Source organism: Eucalyptus grandis, chromosome 3, assembly GCF_016545825.1.
Source record: "Eucalyptus grandis isolate ANBG69807.140 chromosome 3, ASM1654582v1, whole genome shotgun sequence".
In the NCBI taxonomy this organism is placed as follows: domain Eukaryota; kingdom Viridiplantae; phylum Streptophyta; class Magnoliopsida; order Myrtales; family Myrtaceae; genus Eucalyptus; species Eucalyptus grandis.
The window spans coordinates 20,657,540-20,681,876 of record NC_052614.1 but is presented as its reverse complement, the minus strand read 5'-3'; the positions used below and the strand labels follow the sequence as shown (position 1 = coordinate 20,681,876).

Sequence of the window (24,337 nt, the reverse complement as noted above, 5' to 3'; positions counted from 1 at the left end):
TTTTGAGTTGCGCCATGCAGATTTTCTACCACTGGCCCACTGTTCATGGTCGATTCTGGACGATAGGAGTAGCTTTGGTGGCTGCGGACCTATGGTAATGATAGGCTGTGTTTGATTTGACTTTTCTTTTTGAGAAATGCAAATATTTTAATTTAAAAAACACGCAAAGTAATGAACATTTGGTAAAATAAATTGAAAAATATCTTGCAAAGTAATTTTAAGAGAAATGTTATTCAATAAACATATGATTTTGCAGAGGGCTTTGCAAATGTGTTACCAAATGCAGCCAAAGTGCATTATGATGACATTAACTTGGCTTCTTCTTCTTTTTTTAATCCCGCCACTTTAGTGACTAAAACTAGCCAGCACTTACCATGTGAATTGTGCTACCACGTCGTCTGCCCTCGCGATCCTCTGCCTCCCTCTCTGGTTTGGACGTTTCTTTTCCTGCCAAAGCAAAACCAGCGTGAGGGCGTGAGGGAGGAAGAAGACCCAACCGCGGGCCGGGTCGACATGAAAGGAGATGGGCCACTCCCGCGAGAAAAGAAAAGAAAAAAGGAAGAAAGGAGGGCCCAGCCCCTGCCTAGCCCTATTCGATTTCTTTTCTCTTTTTTTCTTTTTCATTATAATTTTCAATGATGGTAATTTTTTTTTTTTTTGAAAAACGTTTTGGAAAAATTTTAAAATTACCATTAGTGATGCAAATATTCATAATGCTAATACATGATGCAATTTAGTGAAAATTATTTTGTTGGCTAGGGTTTAAAAATTAATCCATAATTTTCTATGCGATTAAATCCTAAATAAAATGGTAAAATCTAGGTGTTAACAAATAAGTAATATTGAGTAGATAGTTTTGGAAAGCTTTATATATTTGATGAAGATCTTTAGTTAATCAACTCAAAGGATGGTAGGTTATAGGTTTGAAAAGCTGGATTTCGATGTTTGTAGGCTTCGTTGTAGGATGGTACTCTTTCTTCATACCATCGTATTGGGAGCATCCGCTAGACTTACTGCATAGAAATATTATGATATATATTTTGAACGACTTCCACTTTTTATAGTTCACTTATGTTTATTTTGTATTTGAGTAAATGTCTTTTATTTAATATGTGGAACCAGAAAAAGAAAAGTAAAGAAACTTTTAGTATCATAACCCTTTCCCAAGCATGTCCTACATTTTTCCTTTGTGGAACTGTTCTTACTGAGATGATTTTATATATACCATTCAGTTGGTGTAGATATTCTCATCTCAGATAGTTTTGAGATTTAAATAAATGATATTTTTATTACAAGACATGTATAACATACTCAGTTAGTACCGCTGGGCGTCTAGTGGCAAAGGGGGCCAGGGGTGGAGGCGCACTTGCAAGAGGTCCGGTATTTAAGTCCTGGAAATTGCAAAAATGAGAGTGATAGTGTATAGTAGAACATAGATATGACAGATAAAAATATACATATTTAATAATTTCTTGTCGGATTTCAAACTATGTAAAAAAACGGCTCTTTTGTATGTGCACCCAAAGTTGAGGTTAGCCCTCTTTCCTTCTTTCCTTCTTCACTATAGGAGCTTCGTTCATGGAAATCCTTTGATAAGAGCAGCTTGACCGTCTATGTAACCGTACAAACCGTGCCAAGGGCCTTCTTCATTTTTGCAGAAAGAAAAAAAGTGATTGATGAATTCTATATGTACACTGAACAAAATCCAAGCCGCCAAATTGGGACCAGGGACTGCCATTATCAATGGTCCTTATTTAGATTATTCGGTATGGTCCATATACTATGCTCATGTAACATAATATCTCCTATTAGAGAGACAATGGTAAGAGAAATTTTATCAGTTGGTTTGAGTATGGCAAGAAAAACTTAACTCTTCGTGCATGCTTGGAGTATACTTTTGTTATTGTATTTTTTAACACACTAATAAGAAAACTGTTAACTATCACCACACGAACAAAATATCGAAGACACGTGAGAAAAGGATGGTGGACGGAAAGGTACAAAAAAGGAATGATGAGCCCCTAGACAAATCAAGATGAGCGGTGAAGATTGGACCATTTGAGGAAAAGCAAGGGGCCGGGATCAATTCATTAAATTCTGCCGAAACGGACCAGGTAAGATGGGCAAAAACCACTGATGGACTTGGAATGGGGAGGTGAGGGTTCAAGAAGTTTCGAGGGCGACATGGTAGGGCGTGAATGTAAGTAGGCATAGAGTAGGATTGACCAAAAAAAAAAAAAAAAAAAAAAAAAAAAAGGCAGCAAGAAAGGGCGACATCGTGAACATCAGTTAATATCGGGATGGACGGTCTAGATTGAAATGGTCTGGTCTGAAGGTGCGGGGAAATAAAGACAGACGGTTTAACTTCCTCGGTAAGTTTTGCGCGCTTAGAACGCGATCGACGCAATTCCAAAAGTCATCTGCTTTCAGACCATCCAGATCATAATCGCTGAAGCTGGACACTAGCGGGGCAAGTCATCACGATGGATTCTCCGAGGAAGAGTCTTTGATGGATTCATTTCCTCGAAATGGTTTCGTGCGTCGACGTGAGTTGTAGTTTTTAACACAACCGAAGAGGCAGCTCCGAGTCTGGCAGCAACCGGAGGTTCCAGCGCGTCGGCGACCCAGTACGACGTGTTCCTGAGATTTAGAGGGCCCGACACTCTCGACAACTTCACCGACTGCCTCTACCGGACCATGGTTGGTCAGGGTATCATCGCCTACAGAGACAGCGAAGAGCTTCACGCTGGTGATCGGAGCGATGATCTCCTGAGAGCGGTTGGAGAATCCAAGATCTGCGTACCAGTTCTCTCTAGAGGCTACGCTTCAAGCGCTTGGTGCTTCCGTGAGCTCGCTCATGTGATGGAGCTCAACGAATTGACTGGGAAACCGTCGATCCTACCCATCTTCTTTGATGTCACGCCCTTGGAAGTCAAGCCCAGGACGGAGGTGTACGTGCAGGACTTGGAGAAGATCGAGCGGAGGCACGGCAGCGAGATCAGGCAACGATGGGATTTGGCTCTGAGAAAAGTGGCTGAGATCAAGGGATGGGAAGTCCGAGGGAAACCGTAAGTAAACTTTTATTAATGGAACTTTCTTCAAGCTTCACTCGAAATGCTACTCTCTTATTATTCTTGTCAATCGTAGTGAGAACAAGCCGGAGTGGTTCGAAATTCGACATGAAACATATCAGTCGATGCGTCATATACAAACCGGTTTTCGGTATATGAGTAATAAATTTTATTTCGCACCCAAAGGAGAGCCAATTCACCAATTACCATGCTTAAGTAGGGCCATTTTGGTTAGTGATAGTTATACGAGTGAATTTGATCTAATTATAAAATGATGTCTATAATTTGGACCGCAAAGAAACATCTTTATTCTCAGAAATAGGGTGAAATTGTATGTTTATCAACATAACACCAATTATATCCTACGGAATCTATTGAACCGAAATTCTTTTGGCCTTATTGAACTTACCTGAGACTTGTAGTAGCGATCCAACTCAAATGCTATGAAGTAGTAGTGAGATTGTTATTTGTTTTCTTTTACTTAAAGTGTTTGGTTTGTGGCAGGCACGGCGAAGTTATTGAACTCGTTATGAAAGAAGTTCTGCATAAGCTGAAAGTAAAACTAAGACCTCTAGAGAGCAAATTAGTTGGGGATTCCTTTATATCGGTTTGTGCATGGTTTCTACTTTTTTAATACCATCGAAGATGCAGCTCCAAGTCAAGCAAATAACAGAGCAAGACGAGAGCCCTTTTTTGAGGGAAGACCCCCCAAAAAACATGGCAGCAACCGTGGATGTGGCGCATCAGCTCCCCAGTGTCAGGTGTTCTTGAGTTTCAGAGGGCCCGACGCTCGCTACACCTTCATTGACTGCCTCTACCGGACTATGGTCGGCTGGGGGATCGTCCCCTACAAAGACAGTGACAAGCTTCCTGCCAGCGATCGGATCGATGATCTCCTAAGAGCAGTCGGCGACTCCAAGATCTGCATACCGGTCCTCTCTAGAGGCTACACTTCAAGCTTGGTGCCTCTGCGAGCTCACTTGTGATATGGAGCTCTACGAATCGACCGGGAAGCCGGAGATCCTACCCATCTTCTTTGACGTCACGCCCTCTGACGTAAATCTCAGGACAGACTGTACGTGAAGGACTTGAAGAAGCACGAGCGGAGGCACGGCAGTGAGATGAGGCAACGGTGGGAGGTGGCTTTGAGAACATTGGCTGTGATCAAGGGATGGGAACATTGGGAAGTCCAAGGGAAAGTGCAAGTAAATGCTCATCCATGGAACTTTTTTCAAGCTTCAGTCAAAAGACTGTTCTCTTAAGCTGTGTTTGGTAAATCAGATTTAACTCTGGGTAGGATGTAAAATTATTTTATCCTTATTTTGACTTGAATTCCGGATTTCTCCGGATATAGTCCGGAATAGGATAAGGAGTATAAAAAAGAAAAGAAAATAAAATAAATACTCAGGAAAAGAAGGCCTTTTTTGCTTTTGCTAAATGAAATCACTAAAGATCCAAAGATGGAGGAGGGGAGAGAGTGCATCAATCGTCGTTACCCATCCATGGCAGTTTTATCGTACGAGCTTGCGTACGTTGAAACTAAAGTTTATGAGCAACACTTGGAGGTGACCTGAGGCTGGGCCTCAGCCTCATACTAGTCATGGTCTCTCTGTGGCGGTTGGTGCCTTTACGATATTCGCCTTGCTGAGAAATGCTGGAAACTTGCTTTGGCAAAGTGAGAATTTCGGGAAGAATTCGAGATGGGAGAAGATTGTGATTAAGACTTTGAAAAGACTGTAGTCAGCAAAAAGATTGAGATTTTATTTGGGCAGTCTATATTCGTGTTGTATCCAGCATGTACCAAACATTGTACAAGATATAATAAATCCCATCATTATCCTATCCAATAGTGATAATTTTGGGAAGAATGTGATAAGTGAGAAGATTGTGATGGAGATTTGAAAAGATTACAATCGAGTGAAAAGATTGAGATTTTCTTTGGGTGTCTATATTCATGTTATATCTGGTATCTACCAAACATTGTATAAGATATAACGAATTCTATATGACAAAAAAATCTGGACAACCAGATATAATAGAGTTCTTGTCATAAACCTTTATCACAGAGGATGAGACTTTCCTTTACACTTATAAATCAACAACCAGCACCTTCCACAAACAATACAGGATAATTCCAACAAGTGGTTCAAAAAATTCGATATGAAATATATTGGTTGATGCATCATATACAATCGGGTTTTGGTATATGAGTCATAATTTTCATTTCTCACCCGTAAGGAAAAAAATACAGGGACAATTCACCAATTCTAATACAGGGACAATTCACCAATTCTCATACAATGCCTTTTTGGCTAGTGATAGTTATGTGAGTGAATTTGATCTTATTATAGAATGATATTTGAAATTTGGACTGCAAAATCATCTTCTTTCTCAGAAATAGGCGAAATTGTATGATTATCATCATAACAACAATCATATCCTACTCCAAAATTCTTCTGGCTTAATAGAATTTACCAAAGACTTGTAATAGCGATCCAACTCAAATGCTATCTGCTAGGAAGTAGTAGTGAGATTATTATTGGTTTTCTTTTACTAAAAAATGTTTGGTTCGTGGCAGACACGGTGAAGTCATTGATCTCATTGTGAGAGAAGTTCTTCTTAAGCTGAAAGGAAAAAAGACCTCTGGACAGCAAATTGGTTGGGGTAGACGATGGGAGTTTCGGACGAAGGATCACCTCATGGCAAAAGGGTGAGCTCTTGGGAAGCGGGACATTTGGAACTATCTATGAAGGCTTCACCGAGTAAGATTCTTTGCTTTTCCCTTTGAAAATCAGTAAGTTATCATTATGATGTTCACTTGAAGTTTCATAGCACTGCTGGGTGCCGCATTTTGTGGTTAGAATTGGGATGGCATCCGTATACAATGGAATACGTTATCATTTGGTTGACATAAGGCGCCAGACATGACAAATGGTTATTGAATTGCTTAAAGTGCCTGATCTTCATATTTGGTATTCAACATGATTGGCGTTGTACTCAATGAAGACCATTCTAGATCATGGAACAGATTGACAAAGTACACATCTAGTATATCAAAGATCACGTTAATTTACTTGTCCATTGTTTTACTGTAACATTACTAGCTTGAATGGCAAGCCATTTTTTTTTTTTTTTAGAAACTGTTATTTGGTTGTATTTTCAAATGACGAAAGCTAGGGAACTATTTTAGTGATATTGATGAGAGCAACTCTTTTTTCTTCTTTATATAATTTGAAGTGCAAGAATTATCTTAACTATGTGAGGTCAAGGCATCATTCGCGAAAGAATTGGTACTTATATTCTCCGTCTTCCTCTCATGTTTCTCTGTTTCCACAGTCATGGATTATTTTTTGCTGTAAAGAAGGTTTCTTTGTTAGATCAAGGAAGCGAAGGCAAGCAGAGCTTATTGTATCTTGAACAGGTAATAGGCTTTTTTCTCTCTGTATCTTGTCGACTGGTCCTTATGCATGACTACTTGACTAATCTTTTTCTTGTAACTGCCAAGCTGATGTATATAGCAAAACTATTTATAAGACTGCCGTTTTACACAACCATAAATCTGGTGCGAGTTTGATAGATTTTATTTTGACTCTTTTTATTTTAGTGATACTCTGCTTTCTTTTCAGGAAATTTCTCTCTTAAGTCAGTTTCAACATGAGAACATAGTTCGATATCACAGCACTAAGAAGGTGTGTTCCTCCTTACTAAGTTGCTTTCCACAGTATCTTTCACTTTGGCATCGATTAAGGTATCACCGGAAATGAGCAAAATGTTTAGGTGAACATGGCTGTGATTGCAGCCACAAGATAGTGGTAGCGTCATCATCACCGCATGAATAAGATCACAGCATTTGCGGCTTTTTAGCTGTAATATCCTTTCATGACAGAGAGAGATATTTTAGATCCCTCTCCCACAACAAGAAAGGTTCGTGATGAATTGAGTATTACCCGATATAATAACTATATGAGTAAAGAATATAATGCAGAGTGGACGTCAGTTTATGGAGTCTCTCTCACTCTCTGTATAGAAGCAATTCTTTTGCTCCCATTTAAGAGAGCCTGTCATGTAATCAACTCTTTGTATAGTGGTGGATGATTTACAAATTATTTATCTTGCAAACTGAAGATTCAGGTCAAACTCTCAGGACTAATAAACAGGAAGCTCAGGCTTATAAAAACGGCAGCCCCGACTAATGAAACATAAAGGGGGAACAAGGATAAGAAAGCGAAGTCATGTAGTTCATAAGATATTCTTTGACCATCTGATAGTCCACATGACTAAGGCGCCAAGCTTTCCTCCCTCGTCTGTAACTGGTTGTGGCTGTAGCAACAACAATGGAGTTCCTCCTCAAGCTCAATTTTTCCAGCGATTCTAGTCCAGTGTCATTCAATTACACTCATTTTTATGCGACATCATATAGTTCTTTACCTCTGTAAGTACAGAAAATTGAAAATGAAATTGATCATTGTTCAAGTGAGGGGAAGTATATCCTATCCTATCCTAGTTCTTTACCTTCCAGTTATTTTTTTCTAAACATAGTTTTGCAGGAAGCATCAGATTCTAAGAAAGTGCCATGACGTAACTTGTTGTTGGAGACGAAATATGCAAAGATTGTTTCTTTTAAACAAGTTTTGGTTTGCTACACCTATAATCCACCACATTGTTTTGTGGGAATGAGGAATAAATGCAATATGACTTCTTCCACCGGGTGCACTATGCAACTGTTTTTGTTGGCACCGCTGCAATTTAAAACCGTGGTGACCACTGATAACTTGGATATTTGTGTTGTATGAGGAAACTTAAAAAAAAAAAAAAAAAAAAAAGAGCTCAGTCCTATGTTCTTGCCTTGTTGTTCCTTTTAAGTTCACAAAATTGATTTTAAATTGTGATATGATGTTAACTTTTACTAAATTAACCCCAATCAAACAGATTCTCACTAAACACTGATCGGTCATTGAGAAGGTACTCAATGGGTCTTATATCTATGTAGACTCCTTCCACCTAATAGCTTAATTTTTTGTGTTCGGGCATGGTTTCAAAGCTATGTTCTGCCATAATCTTTTGCATTCAGACATGGTTTCAGAGCTATGTGCTGCCTTAATTTATTTCCATGCATGGCTCTTTTTCATCAATTCCACTTCTCAGACCGGTTTTCACTTGAGAGGTCTTAAAGTATTCAACAGTGCTTATTTATGTGTTTTCAATGTGCCTTGTAAAAATTTTGTCTTCCACCACTGGGTTGATATATGTTAAATCTAATTTTCTTCAATCTCTTGCAGGATGATGAAAAGATTTTCATATTTCTTGAGCTCATGACCAGAGGTTCACTTGCAAAGCATTATCACAAATTGAGTGATTCCCATGTCTCTGCATACACTAGGCAAATTCTAAATGGTTTAAAGTATCTTCATGACCAAAATGTGGTCCACAGGTATAGGAAAGATGCTTGACTTTGCATTAGTAGTTTATACTAATTGAAATAGTGATTTACACTTAGCATTCTGATGGAAGGTTGATTTTATTGAGGAAAGAGATCACAACAAAACTAAGAAGTAACAGTATGAGCTTGTACAGCAATATTTATCTAAGACAAGATTATTTTACTACGTGAATGCTTGAAGGTGGAAATGTAAATTTCCAATATTGGTGACTGTGAGGGTGATTATAACATTTTATATATTCTACTGACAGCTATGCTGGTTTCTCATGCTTCCAGTTTCTTCGTTCTGTAGGGATATTAGATGTGCTGACATACTGGTTGATGCGTGGGGTCTGTGAAACTTGCTGACTTTGGATTGGCAAAGGTGTGTCTCATCAGCAAAAGTGATCTCTCTCGCTCTCTCTCTCTCTCTCTCTCTCTCTCTCTGTGTCTCGGTCAACAAAGATGCACATACAACTACACATGCGTGCAGGAAAATGCACAGGTATTGAAGTTGTGCAAGACACATACAATTGGATGAGCGCACGACAACCACACGTATAGACATGCACAAAAGTGACAGATGTATTGTCATTTACTTTTCCCAAATGATAAATCAACTTTCTGTGTTTATTCATACAGGCAATCAAAATGAATGATGCTAAATCCTGCAAAGAATCTGCTTTATGGATGGCACCTGAGGTTTATACCCTCTGCTGCCATTTTTTTTATCATACTATCATTAGCTGTAGTAGGCGCATATCTTTTCATTTTTTTCATCCTTGTTGGTTGTAAATGCAGGTCGTCAACCTAAAGAACAGAGGCTATGGATTGGCAGCTGATATCTGGAGCCTAGGGTGCACTGTTTTAGAGATGTCAACCCGCCAGCCTCCATATTCCCACTTAGAAGGAGTATGTAATTAAGAACCTTTATTTTTATGTTTTATATCCTTGAGATCCATGTTTTGCCAGAATTACTAACTAGTCGCAACTTTTTTGTTATTGCTACTTTTTGAGTGAGCTAGCTAAGTTAAGCGCATGTCACCATGAGTCAATTAGGCTGGCATTCTGTGAAAAAAATAACGAGTAGGAGCACTACACAGAAAAGAGAGAGGACAGAGAATTCAATTATATTTATCATAAGTATGGTTGTGTTAAAGGATATGCATAGTATTTATGGCCAACAGTTGCTGGAAATTCTGAAGCAGAGAGTTATGTAACATGGTATAAAAACTTGGTAGAATATTTGAATCTTGAATTTCTCATTTAAGTAATTTGGCATTGTTGTCTGATACATTTAATTACTAGTACGAGTGTACGGTGGCGTAAATTTAGATAATCGCATACTAGGCATATGTATATAGTATCACACCAGTAGATATGGGAACCCATATAACTCTTAACATTCAGTAGAATCTCTCTATCTTCTCCTTCACTGTCACATGCTACTTGAGCAACCAAAAGAGATTGAAATCCTAATGTTGGCAACACAATCTCTGCTCCAGTCCAGAGAGCAGCACTGACATCGATTGCTTTGTGTTACTGGGTGCATCCTTTAGTCGTGTGGTTGTCCTCTAATCTGTCACACCATTGTCAACCTTGGCGTTTCCCTCATTGCCCTCAAGTGTTGATCCTTCGCTGCTCTTCTCTGAATCAATCACTGACCTACATGGTTATCTCCTCCGTTAGAGTTAGTTACCGGCTCTAGCCAGTAAATCACCTTCTGATGTTATCCCTTCTGTTAATAGAATGGAGAAAAAAATAGTACCATCCTACTCAAAGCCATCGTAAAACATGCAATTAACGCCCTCTTTATTTTTCTGTTAATTTAGGACGCTTCAAAACTTTGAGCAAAAGGCAATAGATACTTATGCTTTATTGGGAGTCGTTGGTCCCTTTGAACTGTTACATGTCATCCATGGTCTCCCACTTCAGCAATAACTGTGATTCTAAAATGATTGTGGCAGATGATTGCCCGAGGCGTGGTGCACTTGGATCTGTCTACGGATCTTATTGATTTTTGCAGCTATCAACTGTTAGTCCCCCTTGGATTTATGGTTAATACCAGCCTCAGCTACATTTTTTTTCTTATTGTGGCAGATGCAAGCGTTGTTCAGAATTGGCAAGGGTGAACCTCCTCCAGTTCCAGATTCTTTATCAAGAAATGCTCGAGACTTCATCCTCAGATGCTTCCAAGTAAACCCGAATAATCGGCCTTCTGCAGCGCAGTTGCTAGACCATCCCTTTGTGACGAAGCCACCTACTTCTTCTGGTTTTGCCTCACCTCAGTTTCAACAACACATGGTCATAAGGTTTTGCTAGGCCATCCCTTTTGGTCCATTGCTGAAGGTAATTTTACACTGTTATTTTGCTGTTGCATTGCTAGTGGGAGTGTTCTTCTTTTGGGCTAATGGCAAGATAGCTTCGTTCTTATCTTTTTTGGGTCCAGGCAAAATAGTTTCATTAACTTACTACCTTTTTGCTGTTTACTCAATAAATTTATAAATTTTAACTGTCTGCATTAAACTTTTAAATTGGAGCAAACAGTCCACGTGTTCATAGGGTCTATGGTCAGTTTCCCAATTCACTTGCAAACTCCACATTTTACAGTTTCTCCGAAAATTTTAATGTTTCCACCAGATTGTCCCGAAATTCTTTCAGTGAGATACTGCATCAGGTGTCAAAAATACCCGTATCAGACCGACCCATATCGAAAATTTCGGATCTTGTTGGGTCAGGTCTCATTTGATTCAAGTAATGAGTAAAGAAACTTGTGTATTTTGATGATTAAGCTCGGCTCGGGTATATTCAGGTCATGTAGCCAAACCAAACCAAAAGAACTTCTAGTCTCTCTCCTTATTCGGTGCTTGAGGACACGTCTCACATCTTTTCCATTTCAGAGAGATTACGATCCCAGCACCCCAGCCTCCTCCCTCGCCCTCTCCAGCACCATCGGCGGCTGGAATTGTCACTGGAAACATGTCGACAACCGGTGAACCTGCCCGATTCTCAGAGAGGTTATGATCCCACCGATTCTAGTTTCTTCCTAATTCCCCCCAAATTTCTCTCAATTTAAGTCTCAGTGTAAGTATAAAAAAAAAGAAGAAAAAACCAAAGAATGTTCGATTCTCACAATGAAAATGGCGGATCCCAAAAGTAGGGATGCCAAGTCCTCAGTCCTCCATGGTTGTACCACGCGCAACCTCCAGACGAAGATCTCGTTCACAGTCGAGCTCTACTGTCTTTCTCATTTGCTGCCACTCTACCGAGGATGTACGAGTTTGCCGAAGAGCCACTCTTTTGGCTGGCCCACGAGGTGATACTGGGCCTCTCCTTTGTGGCCGTCCAGTTCTTGACAAGATCGGCGTCAGGGACTCTCATCATTGCCATATCTAGAAGCGCGCTGTCATCGTCAATGAACGTCAACGACGTTCGGAGCCCGCGCAATCATGGCGTTCTCAAGATTAGGGTCTTGTTGCAGGCAATCTTAAGATCTGTCCATGGAGTTTTGTTTCTGTGAGTTTTGCTGCAACCGATGCCAGAAGAAGCCAAAAAATACGAACGAAAGAGGAAAGCCCAAAACCAAACCCAACCAACTTTCGGTTCGGGTCATAAAATGTATATTTCATTTGTGTATGGATTGGTCCGGTGAATCGAACCGAACCGACCATTGACAATCCATAATGGTTAATTGGCGCTCCATGGATTAATTTATCTTTCCCTGAGAAGTGCAATTGATAATCATGCTATGAAAATATTACGTTTTTCGAAAATGCTTTTTGGAAAGTATTTTTGAAAGTAAAAAAAAAAACCATATTTTTTGATATTCGGCTAAAATTTGAAATTTGAGTAGAAAATATTTTCTATTGTTTGTTATCTTATTTGATTTTTAGAAAAATTACCAAAAAAATTGAATTTAGTATTTTTATTGCCAAAAAAATATTTTTATTATATTATAAAATGAATATTATTTTAAAAAAATTAAATTATTTTATTTTAAATTTTGAATTTTATTTATTTTTCCTTTACTTTTTCTTCCTCCTCCTTCCTCCGCCACTACATGCTTGATGATGGGTGGGTGCTCGATGATCTACAAAGACTCGGATCGCCAGATTTGGCGAGCTCGAGCACCGCCAAGGCCGTGCGAGCTTGAGGCTCAGCCAATCCAAGTGAGCCCAAGCTCCGTTGCCAAATCCGGCAAGCTTAAAGCCCCGACAAACCTCAACGAGCTCCGTGGCTGAGCTCGAGCTCGAGTGAGCTCGGATTCGCCAGATTGGGCGAGGCTCGAGCTTGTAGGAATCTGACGAGCTCGAGCCTTGCTGGCCTAGGGCGAGGCTCGAGCTAGCTCACAGCAGGTCAGCCAAGGCCAAGGAAGAAGATGAAAAGGAAAGAAAGAAAAGAAAAAGGGAAAAAAAATTAAAAACTCCATTTTTTTTTTTTTTTTTTAAAGAAAAGAAAAAACATAAATTGGTGAAAGAAAGTAAGGAGGAAGAAATCAGGGAAAATATTTTCCACTTTTGAAAAGTGAAAAATGAAAACATTTTCCTCACTTTTAAAAATGTTTTTTAATAGTTGAAAACGTTTTTTTTTATTAGTTTATTTTTGTAAAATGGACAACTTGGAAAATCAAAAAAACGTTTTCTTAAAGTTACTTTTCATGAAATGAATAGAGCCTTAATGTTTAGGAAAATCAAAACGAAATTTTTGACAGTAGGACCGTGACAATGACAATTTGAGAAACAAGAGTGGATAAAATATGCTTTTATCTTAAGAGCTTTTATTGTACACAGGAATCAGGATGGAAGCCCAGACTATTCCAGGGACCAACTTAATTGAATGACCTCCCCTTCTTTTGTGGGTTCGTATCTTTTGGAAGAGCGTTGTCTCCCTAAATTAAATGGTCTCGTGTTGAAGGGCATCGGGACGGGCACGATGGCGGATAGATATATTTCATGTTGCGTTCGACTTTTCTTAGCCACCTCGATAGTGTCAAAATTCTTAATTTATGGATTCCTCCTTTTGTGTTTTGATTGTAAAGCGAGTCCTTCCAGCCAACCGTAAGTATAATCATTATGTTAGACATTCCGCTAGGAGAAACAGAATGCAGCGATATTCAGGTTCCTCTGGTGTTGATGTTGTCATAGGTTTTCCCCTACTTAAGTTGTTGTTAGTGCACTCGCAATGCTGCTGCAACTCTTTGAACCGCTCAGTGGTCAGCGGCATATTGATGACCAGCAAACACTCTCATGGCAGCGTCAAGCTTACGATGTGATGGCCTTTTGGGCCAGATGGGCATACCTTTGGCAGTGAAGGCCATCTGTTAAATTGGAGAAGAATGTGAATCCTCGCGAATGGTCTTGGGCTGCAACTGATTTTATGGCGTCTTTATTCTGCTTGCGTTAACCACGTCTTGTTCATCTGGGAATTGTATGTATTATGTCATGTTGAAGTATATTTCTTGTTCGAAAGGAAGGGAGGAAACGAAGATGCTGACGACGGCACGGCATCTCTGGTGACAAGTTTTCTGCTTTTACGAAGCGTAGATAGCTGTACAGAACTTCTGTAGGATATGCAATCAATCAAGGTTGGATACACTCGAGATTCGCGATGGAACGCTCATTTTGCTTCCATTTTATTTGTTTTACACGGGGCCATGTTAGGTAAATCCAAGTGTTTTCTTTTTATTACTTGTCGATGAGTGCTTGTATCGTATTATGAAAATATTGTACCGACAATAATCAAGTTCGGTGATGCAGCGGCAGATTCTAATTTTACAATTTGGTTATTCCCTCAACGTCTAGGAGGACGGCTCCTGGGAACACTAGTAGCGTTCCCCAATAGTCGCTTCCGCTCCTATTTTCCCCCTTTTTCAGTCTTGTTTACTTTAAGATTTTCTTTTTGTGCCATGGTTTTGCTACAGCAATTTGAAGAAAAGTGCTACGCTCTCTCGCTGTAAACGTTTCTCTCCCCCACTATTATCGTAACCCTTTACCGTCTCCTCATCGCCCCCACGAAGCCGTAGCCACTGCTCCAGATCGACACCACCATCAGCACATCCCTGCCGTCACCCATCCTTATCTCCATCTGATTTTTCGTCCATCACCATAATTTCTCTCTTTCGCATCTATTAATCTCGGCCCCTCTTTCTGATTTCTGTCAATCTCTGGAATTAAGAGCTTGATGGCGGTGTTTTACTACGTTTCAATCCACATTAAAATTAGAGGGGGAAATTGGATTTTAAATATCGAGGCTTCCTTTTCTCCTTACGTTTGAAATCTAACTCCCAGTTTTCTTCCAATGTGTTGGATATTCCCACACCATGAGGTAATCAAACATACTCCATTCTCAAATCATGTCTGAAAGCAATTCTCAAAGGACAAAATATGCTACTACTGCTTCTACTGTACACGAAAGGAGTGCTGCATTTCAAGTTGGATTTGAACATTGCAATAAAATAAACCCTGCAAAGTTTGACAGGATGACAGTTTCATTTTGAAATGAGGGCGAGAGGACATTGACCGATAAACAAGACAAGAAGACACTTCTGCTTGTACAAAATGGCACGTACATAAATAATGAAGGAATTGTGCACCGAAGTCACAGAGACCAGTTAGGTGAGAAGTAAGAAACAAAACGGCTCAAGCAGAATACAAAAAATGACCGAGAAAATGAGGATTTATGACGATTTGCAGCATGCAAGTCATTGAGCTCAATTGTGCAGGCAAGGAGGCTATTTTGTATTCCATATACTCTTTGTATATGAGGATGTAAACTCTTTGCGCAAAAAAAAAAGTTAAGCTGCGTGTTCCTCTTCCTCCGCGGCTAAAAGGAAAACTCCACCTTTTATCTTTGCTTTTCTGAGTTCATTTTTCTTCCAACGACAAACCTACCGACCCCACAAGTGAGAATATATAAAAGACCAAAAGAAGACCCTCCTTTATACACAATATGAACAGACAGGCTAAGTTGTCAAACCAGTTAAATTTAGATAATCGTCTCCAACATAAAACAAAATCAAGTTCCCCCACCCAAGAAATCCAAATTTGACTCGGACCAAGGCGCGTACCGAATTTGAACAAATCAAAATCCTCCAACCAGGTCGATTTCATACGCAGTTCAAACAGAGAAAGCGCCCATGTAGCTTCCTCTCTCTCTCTAAGCTGCAACGCTCACTGTTTTCTTCTTCCCTTTTCCTCTCTTGCTTTCGGGCGCTCACTCTCTCCCTTGTTTTGTTCTATTCTTTCCGACGTTTCCGTCTCCTTCTCTCTTTTATCTCTGTCTTTCCTCTGTCTTCTTATGCCTCAATTTCTTCTTTGTCCCACATGTTCCCCTCCTATTGACTAAACTTTCCCCTTTCTCTCTCTTCTTTTTCCTCATTAGACAGCGATTAGCAAACGAAGTTGCAGACCAATTTCTCCATCAGCTTCATTTTTCAATCTTTTCTGAGGGCTTGTTGACACAGGTTAAGTTGAAACAGGTGCTTTTGTTTTAGCAGTGTCTAGAGATGGCGGCAACTTGTAGTTCATGAGGGTGACGCTGCATGAGTCAAAGCGGATACTGGAGTGAGACCCTCCATAGCATCGGGTGACCAAGTGCCCAGTGAAGCAATAGTCGTGATATCAAAAAAGAGCAGGGGATGCCTTAAAATACTCCACTGAACTCAGGATGCTTTCAGAGTCAAAAGGCCATGGGAAGATGCCGTCTGTGATCCATGGATCTCCGATCGGAAACTGTATCCAAGCTCCATGGCTAGTCTGCGCTTTTTGGACTTTTTAGACTTAACGAACTGACTTACTAATTCTCAAGGCCCTTTCCTCTAGGGTTTGTATCACACCATTTTTCAGATTTTTGTTTTAAGGGGCTGTTCGATACGTTGTCTTGAAGGCATACCGTTTATGTGTTTAACATAATTATACTCTTTGCCCCCTCCATTAACTCATCATTTATTGACATCTTTCATCGTTTCTTGACTACTTCGTCTTGCCATTCAACACCTTAGACAATACCTAGCTGTTGATGGTGCAAGTATCTTGACACTCTACAATTCAAAGTTGTTTGTCCCATTAAACTAATCAAATATATTTTTGCTCCAATATAGTTGCAACAACAGTGTTTCCAGAGATCGATCAAACAAGCAATAGTCTCAAAGAAATTCCAGAAAATCCTTTGTAAAATAATTCGGTAGTTAACAAATTTTTGCAATTAAATCAAAGCGAGAGAATAAAACCACAGGAGAAATCAACAAGCATCAATAAAGAACACGAAAAGGATTTATGTATTTCGGTCCCATAATCCATATTTATTTCTCAGGAAGAGCCAATCGCAAATAATTTATTACTCAATCGGAGAATTATAGAGTTACAATCTCCCCACATACTCAAGAATTTCCTAATCCTAGATTACACATAATCTTACAGTATTTAATCTCAAATAATTGTTCAATATATAAATCATTAAAAATTACCTCGCGAATTGAAACACTTATAAAATGCCTCAATTAGATGTCGAATTTTCTGCACAAATCTCTGTGTTTCTTGCTCCTCTTAAAGACAGGAACTTTACTGTGCGGCCCTTTAGCTCTATCTCTTGTGCAAAATAGAGTCCTTCACTTTATGCCTTAGTTAGGTCAAACCTTGGATGTATATGTAAAATCACCGCCCTCTGATATCTTGTTGACCAAATCTTGGATTATATATCCAACAGAAAACCAAATTATAATCGAAGGGCAGGCCAAATCAAAGTCTAAAGACTTTTAACTTTTAGGCCTCATTTCAAAACATAATTTGACATTTTCCTCCACAAACCACATTTTCAGATGTTTCCAAGTGTTTGTGCTCAGTTATACAAACAAAAGGTGACCAATGCAAGTGACGGAGAGGTGAATAAATGTACAATGGCGATCGAATTTGGGAATCTTGTGAAATTGCGAGAAGAGTTGGAGTTTACTCAACGACAACGGGAGGTGATGGGGTCTTTGCTCACCGGCGCACCCTTATTTTATTATCGTCGTTACGCTCACTCTTGTTTTCCCTTCTCTTTCTCTCCATTGTTTTCTTGTGCCCTCAATTTCTTCTCCCTAGTCCCACATGTTCCCCTCCTTTTTTTTTAAAGGGTCAGGCTTTTCCCGCTCCTCATTTGGCTTGTACAAGTCATTCCACTGTGTTCTGACCATATTACCCTTTGCTTTTTCAAATGTTAGCATGATCATACGTGGTGCCCATTGGCGTCCCTCTTTTTTATTTGTTTCGTCTTCTTCTTCCACTTTCTCCTCTTTCTTAGTCCGCCCAAGCACGGTCAATTTAAGTTCTTTGTTTTGTCCTGCGTTCTTTTTCTTTTTTTTTCGTCTCTTTAGAATTCTGGCAATTCTTGTGCACCCCTAGCTTAGACGAGAAAAATCATACGGAACGCCTATTCCATTATCAACATGACTTGGAGCACCACTACGCCAATTTTGCACATTATTAGTCGTCGGAGCCACCGAACATTGAGTTTGCGCATTAAAGCTGAAGCTGGACAAGTTGCTTGAGTAATCGTTGACGGTGTCGGAGGTATGGAGGATCTGGGCCGGTTAGCGAACTCGGAGGTGTACTGGTGGTAGTGGGTGAGTAATCGTTGACGGTGTTGGAGGTGTGGAGGATCTAGGCCGGTTAGCGAACTCGGAGGTGTACCGGTGGTAGTGGGTGGGGGATGATGGATGGCTTGGAATGGGAGTCCACGCAGATGATTGCAGGTCTTCGCCGTTTGATCAGACGAGCACTGGACATAGAAGAAGAAGAGAGGCAGAGCGAGAGAGCGACGTCGTTTCGGAGTATCTGGAATTGGCAGAACGGAACGAAAAATTGGGAAAAGAGAAAAAGAGGACTGGCTAGGTGGGTGACGAAGTGGACGGCGTGTCGTTTTATGGGTGCCCAATGCCCATATCAAATGAAAATGCTGAATCCTTTTTTTTTTTTTTGTTAATAAGTAATTGATTAAATGAACTAATTAATTTAATAAAAAAATGATTATTTTATTTTCCCCTCTTTTCAAGCAATGTTGGACGGACGAACTTGCCTCAAAATTGATACGCTCACGTATGTGAAGGCTAATGTCATATTCACGGGATGACGTCACCCACGTCCAATGATATAAATATAATTATTATGTAATCACATAAGATTACATATAATTGGATAAGTACACTGGTGGACAAATGCTTGTTGAATCTAAATATGTATGTGGATGTGAAACGAAACTTTTAGGATAAGATTATTTTTAGCAATAAAATTCTTAGTGAATGTTCGAAGTTGGTCGTCGAAATTCTACTTTTGTTCAAATTGATCCTAGTACTCTTCCAGGTGGTCTCCGACTCTCCATGGTCAAGTAATTTTAATTGGTCTTCCCAAAGAAAAACTTGCGTGGCAGCATTTCTTTTTTTGTTTATTCCTGATGGAGAATGCAAGAAAGCCGATCTTTGCAATTAGAAGGTGACTTTTTGAGCTATAAAGTCTACAAGTACATGTCATCTTCAGAGACAATACTTACAAGTGTTCATGTACACATATATAAAAAATTTCTTCAGTAATCCCTGACGCTATGGATTTCAGAACCTTTAGAAGAAAGAATGTTACTTTAAAAAAAAAAAAAAGCTAGGCAGAACTTATTTATATTTTCTATTGCGTATATATTTTCTCAATTTAACTTTAATTTACATGTGAAACAAAAAAGGAAATTTGCTCTAGAATCCAATTTTCTGCACTTATTACACCGCTAATTTCCTTATAACATATCTTTAGGTTAATACAATCCAAGACAAAAATATAGTTATAAGTTTACTTTGCCATATTTCCCCATATCATGAGTATAATGTTATGACGCATTATTATATTCATCTAAGAAGTTATGAATATTATTATTCAAACGACCTTCGACTCCTCCCTTGCACGATTGCATCACATTTCCTTTATCATAGGTTATTTATGATCGAAAATTTGTAAGAAAAGACATGTTCAAGTGAAATGTACACCAAGTAACAAATAAAAAGACCATAAAAACAAAAATGGAGCTAGTGTCGTTGCTTGAGTAGTTTACTAATCAAGTTACTAAGCTGCTAGTAATGGTTTGCTGAATGGGACCACTTGTTATGGGTTTGGCTACCCAGCTTAGTCTGATGATGAATTGAATTTAACCTGCCCGTCCAAAAAACAAGAAAAAAAATTGAATTTCGGAATATTTTTCGAGCTTGACCGGGTCAAACGTCCTTCTCTGTTTACTTTTTTTTTTTTTTTGGTCGAACTCTGTTTACTTTAAGCATCGGATGCCGATCCAGGCCAAAAGCTCGAATATCCGGATCTTGCACGTGGGCGTGGGTCCATTTCAAGGAAGAGGGCTTTTGAGGGGTTCCTTGAGATCGGTTTGTGCATTCGCACATGATTTCTACTTTCTAACCCTAACGAAGACGCAGCTCCAACTCCGAGCAGGCAAAAACCAGAGCGAGACAGAGAGACCTTTTGCGAGAGAAGCCCCCCAAAAACATGGCAGCAACCGGTGGTTCCAGCGCATCGGCGACCCGGTACGACGTGTTCTTGAGTTTCAGAGGGCCCGACACTCGCAACACCTTCACCGACTGCCTCTACTGGACCATGGTTGGCCAGGGGATCGTCGCCTACAGAGACAACGAAGAGCTTCACGCTGGTGATCGGATCGACGATCTCCTGAGAGCGGTCGGCAACTCCAAGATCTGCATACCGATCCTCTCCAGAGGCTATGCTTCGAGCGCTTGGTGCCTTCGCGAGCTCGCTCGAGTGACGGAGCTCCATAGATCGACTGGGAAGCCGGAGATCCTACCCGTCTTCTTTGATGTCACGCCCACCGACGTGAAGCTCAGGACGAAACTGTACCTGAAGGACTTGAAGAAGCATGAGCAGAGGCACGGTGCCGAGATGAGGCAACGGTGGGAGGCGGCTCTGGGAAAAGTGGCTGAGATCAAGGGATGGGAAGTCCAAGGGAAAGCGTAAGTAAATGCTTATTTATGGAACTTTTTTCAAGCTTAAGTCCAAATGCTATTCCCTTATTGTTCTTGTAAATGGCAGTGAAAACTAGCTGGAGGGGTGTATATTGTTGAAATATATTGGTGACGTGGCATATGCAAACCGGTTTTTGCTATATGAGCAGCAATTTTCGTTTCTCACCGGGAAGAAAAAAACATAGGCAATTCACTAATTATCATACATAAGCAGGGCCATTTTGGCTAGTGATAGTTATATGAGTGAATTTGATCTAATTCTAGCATGATGTCTGTAATTCGGACCGCAAAGGAACATCTTCTTTCTCAGAAATAGGGTCAACTTGTAAGTTTATCGTACCAATCATACTTGTGGAGTCTATTACACCAAAATTCTTGTGGCTCTATAGAATTTACCTGAGACTTAAAAATAGTGATCTAGCTCAAGTGCTATCTGCTAGGAAGTAGAAGTGAGATTGTTATTTGTTTTCTTTGACTAAAAGCATTTGGTATGTGGCAGACAAGGTGAAGTCATTGAACTCGTTGTGAAAGAGGTTTTGCGTAAGCTGAAAGTAAAACAAAGACCTCTGGACAACAAATTGGTTGGGGTAGACAAACAAGTAGAAGCCATAATGGATTTGTTAGATGTTGACTCTGGCACGGTGTGCATTTCGTTGGAATCCATGGAATGGGCGGGATCGGTAAAACTACTCTCGCTAAGATTGTTTTCAATGAATTATGTCTTCAGTTTGATGGCCAATGCAGCTTCATTGGGAACATCCGAGAATCATCAAAAGGAAATGGCCTAGTAAATTTGCAAAAACAGTTGGCATCCGACATCTCTGATTCTAGATTTGTAGAAAATTTTAGTAATGCTGATGAAGGGATAGATAGCATAACAAGGAGAGCTGGTTCTAAGAAAGTTCTCATTGTTCTAGACGATCTAGACAAGAGAGAACAACTTAAGAAACTAGCTGGGAACCCTAACAATTTCTGTTTTGGGAGTAGGATTATCATTACAACAAGAGACAAACGAATTTTGGATGAAGAGAAGGGAATATTAGCTTATGAAGTGAAGGAAATGGATTGTGATAAAGCTCTAGAACTTTTCAGTTTGCATGCATTTAATGGGGTCTCTCCTCCCAATGCTTATCGAAGTCTCTCTCGAGAAGTTGTATCTATGACCGGGGGACTCCCATTGGCTCTTGAAGTCATAGGTTCCTATCTTCATGACCAAAAAGAGGAAATATGGAAAGAAATGCTAGAAATGTTGAAGAATGTACCGCATGACGAAGTTCGGGATAAGTTGAAGATAAGTTACGATGCATTAGGAGATGTGGAAAAAGAAATTTTTCTTGATATCGCATGCTTCTTCATATTTCAAAAGAAATTATGGGCAGCCTATTTCTGGGATGCTTGCCATCTTTACCCCCATAAGTCATTGAAAAAACTTACCGATTTGTGTCTAATTAAAATTGTTGATGGTGATACTATATGGATGCATGATCAATTGAGAGACCTGGGAAGAGACATTGTTCAAAAAGAATGTACCCTTAGTAGGTTGTGGAATGACAAAGAAGCTCTGGAAGTAATGAGATCGAAAGAGGTAAGTTAAAAGTAGGATTCATGCATTATCCACCGTGAAATTATTTTCCCACTTCCCATTTAAGATATTCCTTTTAGGCATTCTAAAGGAAAAATTTAATGTTTGCAAGCTCATACTCATTGATGGTTTCTATTGGCAGAGAAAGGACAAAGTTAAAGCACTCAATTTAGGTCGATATAATTCGGATCCCATCAGCATTGTGGACAAAGAACTTGAGAGGATGCCAAATCTAAAACTTCTCAAGTTATTTAGAGGGACTTTTGCCGGAGACATCAAGAATAACCTCCGAGAGCTAAGATGGCTTTCTTGGCAATATCCTCCTTTAGATCCGGGAATGGCCAATTTACACTTGAAAAATCTAGCACTTTTCGAACTTTCAAACAATGAAAACACTGACAACTGGGGTGGATGGAACATTTTGAAGGTGTGAATCCGTACCTTTGTTCTCTTAACATAGACATAGTATTCTCTGTTTGATCCTCTCTGATAATATTTCAGTGACCTTTGCAGATGGAAAACAAATTGAAAGTTCTTTCTCTCATCAGTTGTGATGGATTGAAACAAACTTTAGACTTTTCTGGATGCGTGAGTTTGAAGATACTATCTCTTGCTTACTGTCAATCCTTACAAGAAGTTGATTCCTCTATTGGGAAACTAAAAGATCTTACTCACTTGCACATTGAATGGTGCACGAATCTTCGATATTTGCCTAAAGAGATTGGAGGACTAGTGAATTTGAAGCACTTTTCTATCTGCTATTGCCCCAAAATCAAGAAACTTCCAGACATCGGGAAATTAGCATCATTGTCACAGTTGGATATATCACAAACAATAATTAAAAGTTCACCCGATTCTATTGGTAATGCAAAGAACCTATCATCCCTTGATCTATCAGGCACGTCAATTGTGAAACTTCCAATTTCTATTGGAGAGCTTATGCAACTTGAATTCCTTTCACTCTCTAAGTGTCATAATTTTGTGGAGCTTCCAGAATCAATAGGTTATTTGACAAAATTACAGATGTTGGATCTCTCATGGACAAAAATTACCAAGTTACCTAATTCGATAAAGAATCTCAAGCAGTTGAAGGTGATGAGGATGGAATCCTGTCCAATACAGAGGTTGCCAGCTAGTATTGGAATGCTAGCGGGCATGAAGGAGCTCAATGTCCGATATTGTGAACAACTTGCGGGCGAACTCCCAACTACAATTGGCAAACTATTGTCTCTAAGTATCCTAGACATATCACAAACTAGTGTTTGTGCAGTCCCAGCGACAATTAATTCCCTCATGCAACTCCAAGAGTTGGATCTATCATATTGTAAGGAGCTTCGAGAGCTGCCAAAACTTCCCTCGAGTTTGAATTGCCTACGTGTTATATCGGCATCATTGCGGTTAGTTCCAGATCTTAGTAACCTCACGAATCTAGTGACTTTGGAGCTGTCCAACAACTATGGACAAGCACTTGCCCAGGCATCAACTCTTCAATTGCAATGGGTTGGGAAGTTATCTAAGCTGGAGCGATTGAAATTGTGCCTTTCAGATATTCCTGTGCCATCAATGGAGTTGGGTTGTCTACCTCGACTTAAAAACCTCACCTTACCTCACATGGATAGTTTCGACTCGGTAGTCATTGGACCACAATTTTCGCACTTGAAAAATTTGTCCACATTGCATCTTTGTCGCTGTCCATTGAGGGAAATTCAACTCGATGGGCTTGAACTAGTGGAAGATTTGATTGTGACATATTGCGAGTTTCTCGAGAGATTGTCAGTTATTTCATCGAACTTGAGAAAGCTCTTTGGAATGGCAGTTGAAAATTGCCCAAAGCTACTTCAAATTCGATTTCTCAGTACGATGGAACCATTAGTGGGTCTCGAAGTTGGTTACTTGGTGGGTCTCCGAGTTGGTTACTGCGTATCCCTAGGAGGATTGTATGGTTTATCAAACTTGAAGAAGCTCGAGACTTTAAGATTCATCATGTGCCCTGAGCTACGGGTTATTGAGGGCCTTGAAGAATTGGAGCTTTTGCGGCACTTGTATATCACCGTGTGTCCATCGTTGAAAAAGTTGACTAATCTATCCAACTCAAAGATACCAAATGAATGTTTGGTATATGTAACCAACTTCGACGAGTTGCCATATTGCGCTGGTGGCCGTTACGGGGATTATAGAGAGGAGATTCTTGACTGGACGAGGAGGGGACTAAACCAGGTGTGCCTTCCTTCTACCTTTCACTTATTTTTCAAATTTTAATT

The 24,337-nt window shown here is 39.8% G+C and overlaps 1 protein-coding gene and 1 pseudogene across 10 annotated transcripts in view; both read left to right on the top strand.

Moving 5' to 3' along the window:
- Positions 1 to 5,660: 5,660 nt before the first annotated feature.
- LOC120291550 lies at positions 5,661 to 11,052 on the top strand (annotated as a pseudogene).
- Positions 11,053 to 19,812: 8,760 nt separating this feature from the next.
- LOC120291543 (disease resistance protein RPV1-like) overlaps positions 19,813 to 24,337 on the top strand; it is a 37,090-nt gene continuing 32,565 nt past the window's right edge. For 9 of the 10 annotated variants that reach the window (XM_039309150.1, XM_039309152.1, XM_039309149.1 and 6 more), the window contains exons 1-4: positions 19,813 to 20,482; positions 20,994 to 22,079; positions 22,219 to 22,503; positions 22,590 to 24,293. In XM_039309150.1, the coding sequence (XP_039165084.1) occupies positions 21,162 to 22,079; positions 22,219 to 22,503; positions 22,590 to 24,293 (2,907 nt within the window). In that variant the 5' untranslated portion in view covers positions 19,813 to 20,482; positions 20,994 to 21,161. The remainder of the gene's footprint in view (positions 20,483 to 20,993; positions 22,080 to 22,218; positions 22,504 to 22,589; positions 24,294 to 24,337) is intronic. The other variant, XM_039309155.1, reaches the window with a different exon arrangement.